Source organism: Colias eurytheme, chromosome 17, assembly GCF_061535395.1.
Source record: "Colias eurytheme isolate Ceu_HAF_F1 chromosome 17, ilColEury1 Martin Lab GWU primary, whole genome shotgun sequence".
Classification (NCBI taxonomy): domain Eukaryota; kingdom Metazoa; phylum Arthropoda; class Insecta; order Lepidoptera; family Pieridae; genus Colias; species Colias eurytheme.
This window is the reverse complement of record NC_142996.1, coordinates 6504111-6518436: the sequence shown is the minus strand read 5'-3', so window position 1 is coordinate 6518436 and position 14326 is coordinate 6504111. Positions and strand designations below refer to the sequence as shown.

General features: G+C 31.3%; 3 protein-coding genes across 3 annotated transcripts in view; 1 reads left to right on the top strand and 2 right to left on the bottom strand.

The window, feature by feature from the left end:
- Nucleotides 1–8741, top strand: part of LOC149901273 (putative G protein-coupled receptor CG31760) — a 47827-nt gene extending 39086 nt beyond the window's left edge. Inside the window, exons 4-17 of the mRNA XM_090111846.1 lie at nucleotides 1537–1732; nucleotides 2133–2291; nucleotides 2699–2834; nucleotides 3389–3521; nucleotides 3931–4063; nucleotides 5011–5164; nucleotides 5455–5564; nucleotides 5896–6040; nucleotides 6383–6452; nucleotides 6651–6789; nucleotides 6960–7065; nucleotides 7608–7751; nucleotides 8100–8261; nucleotides 8712–8741. Of these exons, the coding sequence (XP_089967972.1) occupies nucleotides 1537–1732; nucleotides 2133–2291; nucleotides 2699–2834; nucleotides 3389–3521; nucleotides 3931–4063; nucleotides 5011–5164; nucleotides 5455–5564; nucleotides 5896–6040; nucleotides 6383–6452; nucleotides 6651–6789; nucleotides 6960–7065; nucleotides 7608–7751; nucleotides 8100–8261; nucleotides 8712–8741 (1817 nt within the window). The remainder of the gene's footprint in view (nucleotides 1–1536; nucleotides 1733–2132; nucleotides 2292–2698; nucleotides 2835–3388; nucleotides 3522–3930; nucleotides 4064–5010; nucleotides 5165–5454; nucleotides 5565–5895; nucleotides 6041–6382; nucleotides 6453–6650; nucleotides 6790–6959; nucleotides 7066–7607; nucleotides 7752–8099; nucleotides 8262–8711) is intronic.
- Nucleotides 1–14326, bottom strand: part of LOC149901268 (glutathione S-transferase 2-like) — a 279112-nt gene that overhangs the window by 51078 nt on the left and 213708 nt on the right. The gene's annotated exons all lie outside the window — the stretch shown is intronic.
- On the bottom strand, nucleotides 11795–13101 carry LOC149901272 (protein MIS12 homolog). The gene is made up of 2 exons (XM_090111762.1): nucleotides 12253–13101; nucleotides 11795–12151 (listed from the first exon to the last, which is right to left on the bottom strand). The coding sequence occupies exon 1, from the start codon at nucleotides 12880–12882 to the stop codon at nucleotides 12262–12264; it is 621 nt and encodes a 206-aa protein (XP_089967888.1). The 5' UTR covers nucleotides 12883–13101; the 3' UTR covers nucleotides 11795–12151; nucleotides 12253–12261.

Genomic DNA, 14326 nt, shown 5'->3' with positions numbered 1-14326 from the left:
GTTCTATAACAAAGAAAATGTAAAAACTAAAGCAGTAGCACGGACGGTACACAGGTATCTACTATTTCATGACGACTTCTATAAAGACGACTCCAGGAATATGAAAATTTGTTTGTGTAATATGTGTTATGTAATAAATTACTGACTATTTGGATTCTGATAGAACAATGGTCACTGCATAAAATATAAACATCATTAGAAAAAGAGAAATAGGATATGAGTATTTCCGGAATACCATCCCTTCCTAAACCTTCATTAGCAATGTTACCGTTTTCAAGATATCCGTAACTGAAATTGGAAACATTAATTTCTATACCTTTATCCACATTTAACATTAAAGTGACTCCGTGATGTAATTATTTTAATGACCACATGACTCACTATGACAAATGCTTTTAGTATAAATAGACGTAGAGCAATCTTTCGTTGTTCTTAGTGCGTTCGAAGAGATTCTATGCAATGCTCTAATACTGAACAACATTGAATACCAGTTTTCGTTCACACTAAAAGATCACGAAAGCTAGCTCTATGTTCGTTTGCTCTATAAATGCACCGTTAGAAGAACGGAATCACAGGCAGAATCTTGAAAAATAAAACCATTGTTTAAACCTACAATCCTTTGCTGTTACATGTAGGTATATCATGAAAATGAATACATTATTGTATCACACTGAATGGACAGGTAATTGCCAAGACTTAAAGGATCAGAGTTATAAATATAAGAAAATAGGCGACCCATTGTCATGTTAAAATATCTTTCGTAAATATACCTTCTTTGACGGAGTTTTCCTTAGCCTCTTTTTTATTTTTCTTATTAAACTTCCGCAGTTGACAAAGGGATTTAGTACGTAGGTAGATACTCTCCCACGTTACTTTATATTGTTTATTGAAAATATTGTTATCGGCTAAAATATTAAAAGTTAATTGCTATAAAAAGCTTTATTATATAAAAAAACAGCTTTAAAGATTATTAATATCAGAGATGGTGATACATTTAAGCTTTTCTTATTAAAATATATTTAATACGGTTTAGTTTAAGCCGTAAATTAAAACTATATCATATATAGCTAAATCGATGATCGATTGAGTTTATAACAAATCAGATTTGCAATATCTGTTTTCCGGCATTATTTCCTTCGTCTAATTTATAAAGGCGTTAAATAACATAGAAATAGCTTCAATTGTATTTACAGAGTTCCGTTTCTATTTGACCTCGTTCGTGCCTCCGTAGGAAGATGAGTATTTGTCTTAAGGGCACTTGTTTAATGTATCTTTCCATTGTTTACAGTTCTTGTTCCTTAGTTGCGACTATTTTATTGTTATATAGAGCCTTACACTATTTTCGTCTAGTAAAGTGTTCGTTTATTTAAATGTTTATCAATTTCTAGAAATATATATTCTTCGAGTGGTCTATAAAATCAGATTTGCGTAGCCACTGTTGGTCCAGTAAAAACAAAAGAAATATTAATTGGAAATCCTTATAAAAAGCAACATAAATTTGTGAAAAGCATTTGATTACTAACGTTTTCATTCTAGAAATATTGAAGGCAGTCTCACAAGGACTAGTAGAAGGTACAAGCACATCGGAGCGCGCGGTCGCATCACGTGCGCTCTCGTTGAGGGCTGATGGTGTTGTGAACAGCGCGGTCGCGTGGAAGCGGTACAGTGCCGCTGAACCGGAGATCGTCATGTACCCGCAATTGGAGAAACCTCCAGATCCGGAATATCCGTGGTAAAATGTTTTAATAATTAACCTCGATCATACTTGGTATTAGAAACTTCGTATTTATTAGGTTGACTTTTAACCTCTCAACCACCGAGCGGCCAGATCCGACCGCGACACAATAGATTTTCTATTGTGTCTGTGATTCCGGGGCCTGATGGATTAAAATATGGTTTAGGTAATAAAAAAAAAGGTAAATTAAAATGATTTTTTTTATATCTTATGTATCTTTAACAAGTTTATTTCTATACGGAGTAGTTGTCATCAATCATCTTTCATGGCTGAACTTCTAAAACTCGGATTTCAATGGTACCTACTCAAATGGCGTGAATTTATTCCTAGTAAATGCCTTTTTTTATCCAGAGAATAAAATCCCAACTCTAGATAAAAGGTAAAACTAATATTCTAGGTACGTATCAGCACATGAAAGTGAATCCCTCCGGTCCCCCAAGTTCATGCCCTCTCCCCCCGGAGCCACCATGGAGGGTTGGTGGACATACCCGTATTACAGTTGCGAAGCGGAAAAATGGCTGCTCTCCTATACAGTTCCTGTGTCTACAATACGAGGGTGAGTTATAATGCCTATCTTCTTACATTTTATTATAATTATTGCTATTCATATAGTGCTCCATGTTACGTAAGTACATATTATCACAATGAGTGTTATACATATATACAATTTTAATATGAAAACAAGCGGATTGCATTTAAATTTACTTGCACTTACTCAGGTACATAATATTATAAGCTAATCAAAATATGTACTTCACTTCGTAAGAACCTAATTAAAAAGCGAAGCTTTCACAAAAGCTTCACGATATATTTATTCAATAGATTAGCAACTTACGTGTATTCAAATGAGAGAAAGTTCAAAAATGAGCTCAACGGAAAATCATTTCAAACAATCTGATAAGATTAACAGAGTAGGCAAGGGACTTCCATTAAATGATAACGGTGCATTAATCTTCCTTTCAGACTCAAAGGCGTTGTTTCGCTCGATATAGACATATCTAGTTTGGAAGTAAATCAGTGTGAAGAAAGCGATGCAGAGAACGATAATCAAATATATTCGTTCCACGGAACCCATAAATGTCCTAATGAAACTACTTACGTGAGTATTTGGCATATTATATAATTTATAGCCAAGGATTACGGCGTGTACGGGATTATTGTTATAGATGTGGAAGTTAGCCAAACAAATGTTTTGTTCAGTCTTGTTTATAATATTTCGTTGTTTTGTACTTTAACCTAACTACGTGTTTACATTTTTGCTATATTGTAATGTCTTTGAGAAATGTGATATTTGTTCAATATACGATAGATACCTAAGTATATCGAACATTGGGGCATGTAATACTGTAAAATAATTTTTAGCAAATTTATGTCTAATTTCCATTTATTAAAGGCGTTATAAAGTCACACCTAAAAGCTTTCACTATCAATCCTCTTAATTATTATCTACATTATAATTATTATACATTTGTAATACAATTTTGTTGAGGTAAGTAGTTACTTACCTAATTTTTTTTAGGAACACAAAATTCTAATCCTACCAAGAGTTTCCTCATTTCCTCAATATCTTTATAATTCTACCAGCCTTCATTAAGCCACTGATAATATTATCTGTGGCTAGCTGTATATACTAGTAATTGAGCTTCTTTATAGTGTGAATACAAACCAAACCGGGAGATGAGCGCCCGCCACTCCAGCTGGTCGCGAGGCTCGTACATCTGCAAGTGTAGACCGGGGTACTACTCGATACACCACCCAGAGGGGTTCAATGGCTCTCTTGTTGAAGGTATTCGCTTAAATGTTGATTTAATTAAATAATTTACATGTTGTTTTAAAGTTTGTTTGGGTTGGGATATCTACGTTTGATTTGGTGTTGTGCTAATTTGTATTTTTGTTGTTTTACGGGTGTTTGAATATTATTATCTATGATCTGAATTATTATGATGAATTTGTGTTCTCTGTATGTTCTTATTCCTCTGTGCATAATTACACTAACTACATCTAAATGAATGTCGGTTTGGGTCAATAATTTTACTTGAAACTATGCAAGATACCTACATAGTGGTTGGTAGATAGATCAAGTAATAGGTATATCTAGGTAATGGCACGTAGAAGACTATATTGATAGTTTCTTGAAATTCATTTTGAGTTATGACGATGCATATTCATTATTCATCTTTATTATTGATTTTCAGTTGCATATCAAGAATACGACGAAAATGGCGTAGAAAATTGGAGCGAGCCTTACGAATGTTTGAAGTGCCAACCGGGTTGCGAGTCATGCCGAGGGCCAGAACCTTGTCTTGCTACATATAACTGGCCATTTCGGTAAGGATAGTATTAAAAATAAAAAGTTTGTTGAATGTGTTAAAAAATTATATTTAAGTATGTTCATAAATCGAGACAATGGGCATAACGTTACGTTATGACTAGACATCGGATTATATGCACTAACAAAATGCCAAAATATGCATGCAAATATGCACTAAAAAAGGCCGAAATATGCACTAAAAACGACTGATATGCCTAAAATATGCACAATACAAAATCAAAAAACCTTTATTATTTTTATATATTTAATTCAAAGATTGTACAAAAACAGTGAAATTTTCTTGAAATTAAGTATAGTTTTTGTGCCAATATACAATTAAGCATTTTTACCAAATTTTCGAGCGCAAATTTGTGACGTTTATCACCCGCGAGCCCAGTGTTGCCACTTTAGACTTTTCCGGGCTAAATCTAGCCCTTTTTTGGAATTCAACCCGTGTTTTAAGTTTTTAGCCCCAAAAGGGTAATCTAGCCCTATTTTGAATGGCTCATAATTTACTTAAAATGGAGCCCATTTTGTAATTTTTTGCCATTTTACCATGCCAAAATAGGGTTTTTTTACTCGCTGAGCGTTCTGATTGGCTAATAAAGGTTAGTCGACCAATCAAAACTCCCGCTACTTAACGAAATATGCACGATTGGGGAAAAAGGCTAAAATATGCACTAACGCCGTAATTGGAGAGTTTTATGCATTTGCATATGCAAATATGCAAATGCATATAATCCGATGTCTAGTTATGACTTATGACCACTAGAATTGGAGCGACAATGATAATTAATAATGTAGTAATATTATTTATCTATTTCTTTATCACGGGGGACAAGAGCAAATATTCTTAGACTTGGCAAAATACAAAATGCTGTTTTTTTCTTTTCAGTTACAAATTCTTAAATGGTGTTTCTCCGAAGTCGACTACGACTTACTAGATAATATTTTCTCATTCCAGGATATCTCTTCTTGTAATATCAGTGACTTGTGCAGTAATGACAGTCCTACTCACGATATACACACGACACCACCGACGAGTCAAAGTGTTTCGTGTAGCCAGTCCTGTGTTCCTCTCTATAACATTGCTGGGATGTGCTATTATGTATATGGAGGTTTGTGCCATAATGTATGACTTGATTATAATTCAAATTCAAATTCGTTTATTCAATCAAACTTAACCTAACCTTAGAGCTAAATACATTTAGGTGGTAACTTTATAATGATAGGTAAGTATATTGAACAATGGGCAGCTTTGAGCAAGTAGAGGCAATCACAATAGTGAAGAGGGCCTAATTATGTCTATGATCGGCATTGTAGATGTTTATCCAAAATAATATAATAATAATCATTGTACGGTATTGATTTATAAGATTTGTTTGATCTTGACATTATTATTTTATAGATGGCAGCTATCTTCCCAGTGCTCGATAGATATTCATGTATAGCAACTAAATGGACCCGCCACATGGGATTTTGTATCACATATACAGCGCTTCTTATGAAAACATGGAGGTAAGTTAACATTGATTTTTTAAATAGCCATAAAGTATTTATTTTATCCACCATGTGGATACATTTCGTTCTTTACAGAAAAAAGCTCCGTCACCTAACTAACAGAGCATATAATATAAAAATAATCAAATTCCAAATCATCACTCGAGTTTCTCCTATAATAATTTACCTTTATTAATCCATTGAGCCCCGAACGGCCCCCCAAAACGGCCCGATCGGGCCGCGACACAATAGATTTTCTATTGTGTCTGTGATTCCGGGGCCTGATAGATATTAAGCTATCAAATTTCCATAATCTATGTCCACATTGATTAATTTATAAATATTGCAGGGTATCCCTAACATACCGTGTGAAGTCAGCTCACAAACTAAAACTAACAGATAAACAATTGTTACAATGGATGGCGCCCATTCTTCTGATCATGTTGGTTTACCTCGGAACTTGGACGCTCTCCGCACCACCTGATGCTGAAGTTGTAAGTTTAAAATATAAACTCGTTGTTGAAACGTTATCAAATTCATATTTAAATTAGACTTCTAGAACCTCTTTTGAATCGTCATAACATAGATTTCGGTACCTTGTAACTTTGTAAATTACGATTCGTCTTTGTTTAAAATCACTAGTTTAAACCTAGCTGCCCCCCTAGACGTGGTTTTCTATTAGCGTAAAGTTTAATAGAATAGATATAATTATGAATGTATGAGATTGACGTAAGCTGGAGATAACGTAAACTTTACGCTAATAGAAAGCCACTTGTCTAGGGGGGCTGATATATTTTTATAATAACGGTTTTCGAATAATCAATTTTTGTCCATAGATAACAGACAACAGGGGTTTGAAATTTAAGCAATGTACATACAACTGGTGGGACCACAGCTTAGCAATAGGTAAGAATCTCTGTGCTATAATAAAGATAAAGACAAGTTCACAAGTAATGATATAATAGTAGTTTTTTTTTTTATTTCTTCGTTTACTTTCGACATTGTATATCAAAAAAATTAATCTATTTTCGTAACTTCTTTCACATGAGACTTTATTGTCTATATATAATGAAATTAAAGATTATTAATTTTATCGTTTTCCAGGTGAAATTCTATTCCTTCTGTGGGGTGTGCGTGTGTGTTACCGAGTGCGACACGCGGAGAGCCTCTACAACGAGGCCCGTCTTATCTCTATTGCTATTTACAACATTTTCACCGTGAATTCTCTTATGATCGCGTTTCAGTAAGTTTGTGAACTTGATCATATTTGCTTTACGTAACACAATATTGCTATATTATAAAGATGTCTTAATAAAATAATATCAATGAGTTGTTAATAATAATCACAAACCTACTTACTTACTTCTATTTAAAATTTAAGATTTTAATAAGTAACTATTATTCAAATTTCAGCTTATTAATTCTACCACGTGCTGGACCAGATATTAAATATCTCCTTGGTTTTATTAGAACACAATTATCTACATCAACTACCGTCCTCTTGGTGTTCTTGCCCAAGGTAAAAAATAATTTATAATTTCATATTTTTTTATTTTTGTAGCACAACTCGATACCTCTGTTGCGTAAGTCTGGGCGGCGCACGTAGCTCATCAACAGGCAGTGCGTCTGCTTTTTCTAATACCATAAAGAAAGCATTTTAACATCAATGTTATTCAGAAGTAACTAAACTATGTATATTCATGGCTGTCATAGGCACCATGAATTCTTAATATTCCACTCAAGAAGCTTATATCTAATACACTGGAGATTTCAGTATGAACATTAACTTGTAACAAGAAAATATGACCTTGAATGACGCCTGTATGTTTTTTTATCCCTTTCACACCTAACTTGGAAAGTGGGTGTGGAAGGGATAAAAAAACATACAGGCGTCATTCAAGGTCATATTTTCTTGTTACAAGTTAATGTTCATACTGAAATCTGCAGTGTATTAGATATAAGCTTCTTGATTCCACCACATAATCAAAAGAGAATGAGTTAAGAATTCACATATATCAATCCTATAACATTATCTAATTCAGTAACTATTTCCACTACAAGGTATTACGCGTGGTCCGCGGCACGGGCGACACGTGGGACAGCAGAGCGCGCGCGCGCGGTGTGCCCGCGTCCTCCTCGCTCAACGGCATCGGGCTCGTGCCGGACGACCCGCCAGATCTCTTCCAGGAGAATGAGCAATTGAAGGTACTATAACTAGTGTTTAGCGTTAAAATTGACGTGGTTTGCAAATGTGGTAATTTTAACAACATTAGATTTGGGTTGAAAGTGGTTACTAAATAAAGTGGAAGAAGTTTCTAAAAATCAGATTTAGAGCTACTATATTTACAATTTAAGTGGTTATCTACGGAACAGCTTCTAGTAATTAATTTTTTTGTTATTCGAAATTACAATTTCTTTATTGGTCTCTACAACCAATAAAGAAATTGTAATTTCGAATTGGTTGACCGGTGAAATTTAAGCAATCTATGGACATCTCCAAACTTCCAGCAAAGTCAATAAACAAAAGATTTAAATAATACTTTACCTTTACAGGAAGAGGTCCAAAAACTGGCAGCTCAGATCGAGTTTATGAAGATAGTGCAAATGGAAATGCACAATCGACACCTTCGTCCAAAACCCGGCGGATACTTTAGCGCTAACGCTACTAATGTTCCGCAAAGTCCAATGCATTCCAAGACAGTTAATATTTCACAAGTAAGAATAATATAAATAACCCACCTTGTAGAGTAGATGTCCCGTAGTTAAAGTGAACTTAGAAAAATCATAGTAAGTTATTATTGGAATAGGTAGCTATAACTACATAAACTGTGGGCGGGCTACAATAATTTTTAATAGTGCTAATGATTGTGGTTGAAAATGGTCTAAATAACGTTTGTGCTGTGCGAAGATATTAATTATTATGAGCAAACAACAAATCCAAACCTATCCAAAACGCACCGACAAAACTGCATATAACATATTTTTATCCTCAATGTCCTTTCATCGCAACACGTTTATGTGCTCTTTCGAATTTGCATAAAGATGAGACACAAAAACTACATAGTCTATGTAAATCAAAAGCCAAACTAGACTGTTTAATCATAAAATTCATAATAGCACAATATACCACCAACACTTTAACCAATGACTAGCGGCATTAAACAGGAGAGCACAGAATGGTCAGGGCCAGTGTGACTGGTGGCGCTCAGCGAGTGCGGCTGGTCGTGGCCCGGGCCGGCCGCGCGCCGCGTGCTCACCGCCATAGACACGAGACCACCCGCGTTCGTGTAGCACCAGCTTTATTCATAGATAGTAAACGCAGGTCCATTATTGTTATCTGTAGACTGTAGTCGTATAGACATTTTGACATTTAATTTGAATCTGTATTCTGTACAAAATGTATTGTGAATTGTGATGTTTTCTTCGCAATTTGAATTTTGAAACGTGAATTTCTTTTTAAAATACTATTGCCATGACGCGTTTGTGTTGTACTTAATTCGGTTTACGTTTTAAATTACTTGTAAATGTTTAAACATAGGTAATATTTATTATTATAATTATACCTATGTTGTTTACACTAATTAATGAAGGGAGTTAACTATTTTAATCATACTGCCCGTCAGAATATATATTTTTATGATATTAATTGATAAACCAAAGAGCAACTTTTATCTTGTACGTGTGAAATGTATATTATTATTATTAATTATATTATATTGTAATAAGGTTTTTCATATATGAACCTTGTACGTATAACTTGTTGAAAAATTAATAATTTTAGATGATTTTTATATTATATAATATTTATTCACCTGTTTTTATGCATTTAAAATTTAAGATTCACGTGTTTTTCGAATTACACGGTAATAGGATATCTTTATTTGTGATTTGAAATTGTAAAGTGCTTACAGTCCAATTTGGAAACTGTTTATTTTACTTTTAATGTTTTTGATTGTAGTTACCTACCTTCAGTTTATTTTTATTTAATTCGTACGTATTTTGCAAGCATTATATTTAAGTACAGGAACATAACAATTGTAATAAGTAACCAAAAACTGTAATTTATTGAATTTAATGCATTTTTGATTTGTAAAATATATTTTTACTTGTTTAAATACTTCCTACACCGTTATATTAGCATTAAGTAATAAGTAGAACTTAAGTGTATAGATATAGTGTAAAAACAGCTATTTGTGTATTTACTGTGTATAAACAACTTGGTTCTATCTATGATTAATCTATATTGTTTAAGTAAGCCTTTACAAAATGATATTTTGCGAAATAGCATATCATGCGAGTCTTTAGTCATTGTGAATATTTTAAAATTCAAGTTAATACCTACTGCTCAATTTTAAAGAATTTTAATATTATTTTATATGGTTTACACTTGTGGTTATTAAAGTTATTAACTACTACCTAAATGTACTTTGCTATATAATTTCATTTAATTATTATTTGATTAATATTTAATTTTATAGTTTATTCATAAGCTAGCTATAGGGTATAGCTTTAAATAATCTCATAATAATTATTATAATCTTTTGATTTATTTACTTCTTAGGCTTGCAACTTTGTTGATGTATTAATTACTTGCTATTTATTAATGAACTAATAAGCTTGTAGTAATAACTTAGTAATAATTTCTAAAACTAATGTTTTGGTCTCGTAGTTGCCATTCTCATATAATAATATGTATTATATTATGCACTCTGCAGCTAGCTTATGTTTATCCAAAATATGTTTGTATTGATTGATTAATACACAAAATTAAATTTAATAAACATCAACATGTATTTTGTCATAGACAATAATTGCAAAGTTAATATATTAAAGTATACAAATATTATATGGTTATGTTCTTGTTGAAACTTAAAAATGAATTTATATGTAATTGTATTTTAATTCTAGAAGGAATTAAAGCTAAAATGTGTACATAATATCAAGAAAGCATAAATTCTAAAAATTGTACATAATGAAAATGTAATTTTAATAATTTTATTGAAATTTATTAATTTTCATATTTAAATATGATTCTATTTTAACTTTTAATTAGTTTTAGGTACCCACAAAATTGTCCACTTATTCTTTTTAAATTTAACCTAATGGCTAATCTGATATATATTTTACTTTGGAGTAAGTATATATTAATTTTTAGGTAAAGTTCCAGATAATGTCAATTTACAGAGTTACCAAAGACATATAAAATAATTGTAAGACTATTGATGGTTTACCAGTATTTTTATTTGTTGAGATATAATACAATTGAATTCTTTATAATTATTTTTAGTTTATTCCAATTAGGTATCTAAGCTTCTATATTATTATGTTGTTGTTTAGATGTCTGTAAATTTAGGTGCAGTGAAACTCATTATTTTTTTTAATGTTACTTTTTAAAAGTACCTAATCTAAGTCATAAATGTGATATAGCTAGAACTAGATAGTAATAGATTCTACAATATTGACAATTACAGTTTATTTGAATTGGATACATATAAAATATAAAAAAAATATAGGAATATGACAATAAAAAAGTCTTAAACAATGAAAAAAATAATCTGAAGAAAATAGAATGGACATAACTTTAATTTTAAACTATTATGCAGCTTAAAGAATTTAAAAATTATAAGATCCAATACCATAAAAGTAGACAAGTATGATTTTTTTCTGTTACCTAACCCAAAAGGATCAATCTATCTATCATTTAATTTTTAATTTTATAACATAGCTAATTAGCTACCAAGAATTAGAATAATTATTATGTTTGGAGTTGAAAATCAATAAACTTACATTATGTAATATTTGAGATAAAACAAACAAAAATATAATAAACATTTTTTTAAATTTTGGTGACAAAGTCAATTTTAACCAATTATAAGGATTTCTCAAGTGGCTCTTATTTCTATTGAGAACTTAATATTTAGTTTGCCGCTAATTTAGGTTGTGATAAGTAAAGTACAAAGAAGTCAAACAAAATAAAATATTATACTAACCAAGTTCTATACACTTCAAGAAAAGAAAACTATGTATAAAAATTCAACAACAGCATCCGTGTAGGAAAATATTTCAAATTGACTTGGCTTCATAAAATAAGACTATTATACATATTGAGGGTTTGAAGAAAAGGTAAGTATCATTATTACCTCAATTTAATTTTCATTTAAAAGTATATGAAAAAATAAACTGTAATTGTCAAGATAAAATAGGATAGACAATGTTTGTAGATGAGTAACGTTTGCATATTTTATTTAAAATAATAAATGTCTGCAGATTGTTGTTGTGCCAAGTTATATAAACATTTTAGATACTATTTTAATTTATATAAAAGTCTATTTGTTCTAGATATTATATTTTGTTGTTAAGTGATTGACGACCAGTCAATGTTATAAAGATTTATGTATTAATAAATGTTGTTGTTCTCAACAGTTAGATAATGTAAGATGTGTTTTTACAATAAAATAATACCTGTTATTGTTTTTTTTTTATTTCCTTAAAATAATATAATAATATAATATTAATATTTGTACAATACAACATACCTACTTCATATTCATCATTCATGACATACTCAAGTTAGTCTGCTAATTTAATGATGAGCAGTTTCAGGCCTGAAATAATAAATACATTAAATTAAAATATGAGTGATTTTATAGTATTATATTGACGTAGGCTACTTTGGCCAAAAGTACTTTATAAAAATTTATATTACCTCGCTCAATTAATCTTCAAAAAGATCTTCTTTATTAGGTTTCTGCATAAATGGTACCCTCGAGCAAAGGAACTGGACCTCATGTTGCACTGATTTAACAGTATTAGGGTTTTCTAATTTCTTCTTAAATACATCCAGTTGGTCCATATTCTTTGTCGCAATCTCACAAACTTTTTCAACCGATGACAATTCTTCTTCCTCAGCAGTAAGCACGGCTTCCATTAAGGCAGCACGGTGTACTCGTTTTCTTAAGTTGCTGATTTCATCATTAAGGTTTTGATACTCCTCTTCAGAAACATGGTTTAGTTGAACTTCATCCTCTGGTAACAGGACATTCTGTGGTATTTTCAGTAAACGCTCGAATTCTTCATCAATAACTTCGAGAGAAGACCCTGCCCTCTCACAATACAAACGTATAAGTTTATCGCAGGAACGAGTAAGAGTTTTTCTATCCGTATCGTTCAAACCCAACGAGTCTTGAATGGATGATTCCATATATTTCACCCCATTTTGTATTTTTTGTTCTACCATCTGCCGCACAGCGATCTTGAAACGTTGGGCTCCGAAACCAAAATATTGAGTTTCATATTCCTCGTCTGTTCCTCCAGTCCAAGGCGGGGTGTTAATCATGATTGTGGATATTCCGTAACAGTAACTAGTAACTTGAAATAATGCAAATAATTAGTCAAACATTACTACATTTAGTCCACACAAATTACAAAGAATTCACATAATTACACTATTCAAGCCATTCAAGCACATTAAAAAGTATCAAACAATAATCATAAAAAACACACAAGGACAACCCATGATTCCATGAAACCAAACACGAAACCAAACAACAACAATCAAGTTAATGATTATTCAGCCGTTCCGCGTTCGTTATTTCAAATGTGAGTGACAGTTAAGCAAGTTAAATTATTGCCATCAGAAATATTGTAATTATATACACATATAAATGTTAGTATTTTAATTCCAAAATAATAAAAAATATATTAACAGTTAACTTACAATAATTTCATAAGTATATTGCGACCCTTTTAGAAAATATTAGGAACGAAGTTATGTTTTACCGCCATCTATCAATACACCTGAGAAATATTGAATTTGTTCCATTTTATTATGATTTCATATATAAATTCTAGATGGCGCTATAATCAATTCTTAAACTTCTTGTATCCGGAGCGCGGGCAAATAGTATAATTTCGGGCGACTCCAGGCGGCATGATATTGGGCGGCAGAAAGCACTAAATTTTAATTCAGAAAATATAAAAATAAAAAAATAATAATAGTGAATTAGAAATATTTTGATTGTTAATTATTTACATATAAAACAAAACAAACACTAGGTACATAATATTATGCATGGTAATGTAAAAAGTCGCTTTCTCTGTCCCTACTTCCGTATGTCTAAATCTTTAAACATACCTACGCAACGGATTTTGATGCGTTTTTTATAAATAGAAGGAGTGATGCAAGAGGAATGTTGTAGCATATAATTTATTTATTAGGTTTTAGACCAAGCGGGCGTAAAGCTAGTAAAACCACAGACTAATAATAATATACTACGTATACAAGTAAAACTATAAAATAAATAAAAAATAATAAATACGGTACTTTTCGCGTTAGTTTTAAACAAAATAAAGTTGTAAAAACAATTAAAAAGGTGGGCTCCGCATATATTACCATAATATTATATGAAACTAATTTAAGTGACATCAAAAATTTCACATCAATTTAAAAGTTTAAATGTGTCTGTGGTGAATATGTTTGGAATGTATTTTTATCAAATAGATCGAAAGATAGTTGCTCGACGCTCTCTTGTGAAAATAGATGGCTAAAATAAGCATACTTTTTTGCAAAAAGTAAATAATTCTTTAAATTAATAGCATTAACATATTTTTATTTATCACCTATCATTTTCTTTACACCTTTATCCAATTTTATATTGTGAATAATTTAATCATTAAATAATACTCAATAAATAATACTCAATAAAATCTGTAATTTATTTATTGTGTTTATTATGTTTATTTTTTATGTTATTTATTTTATATGCATGATATTATATATT

Coding starts and splice junctions, on each gene's coding strand:
- LOC149901272 (XM_090111762.1), bottom strand. CDS start 12,882: ATGATTAACACCCCGCCTTGGACTGGAGGAACAGACGAGGAATATGAA.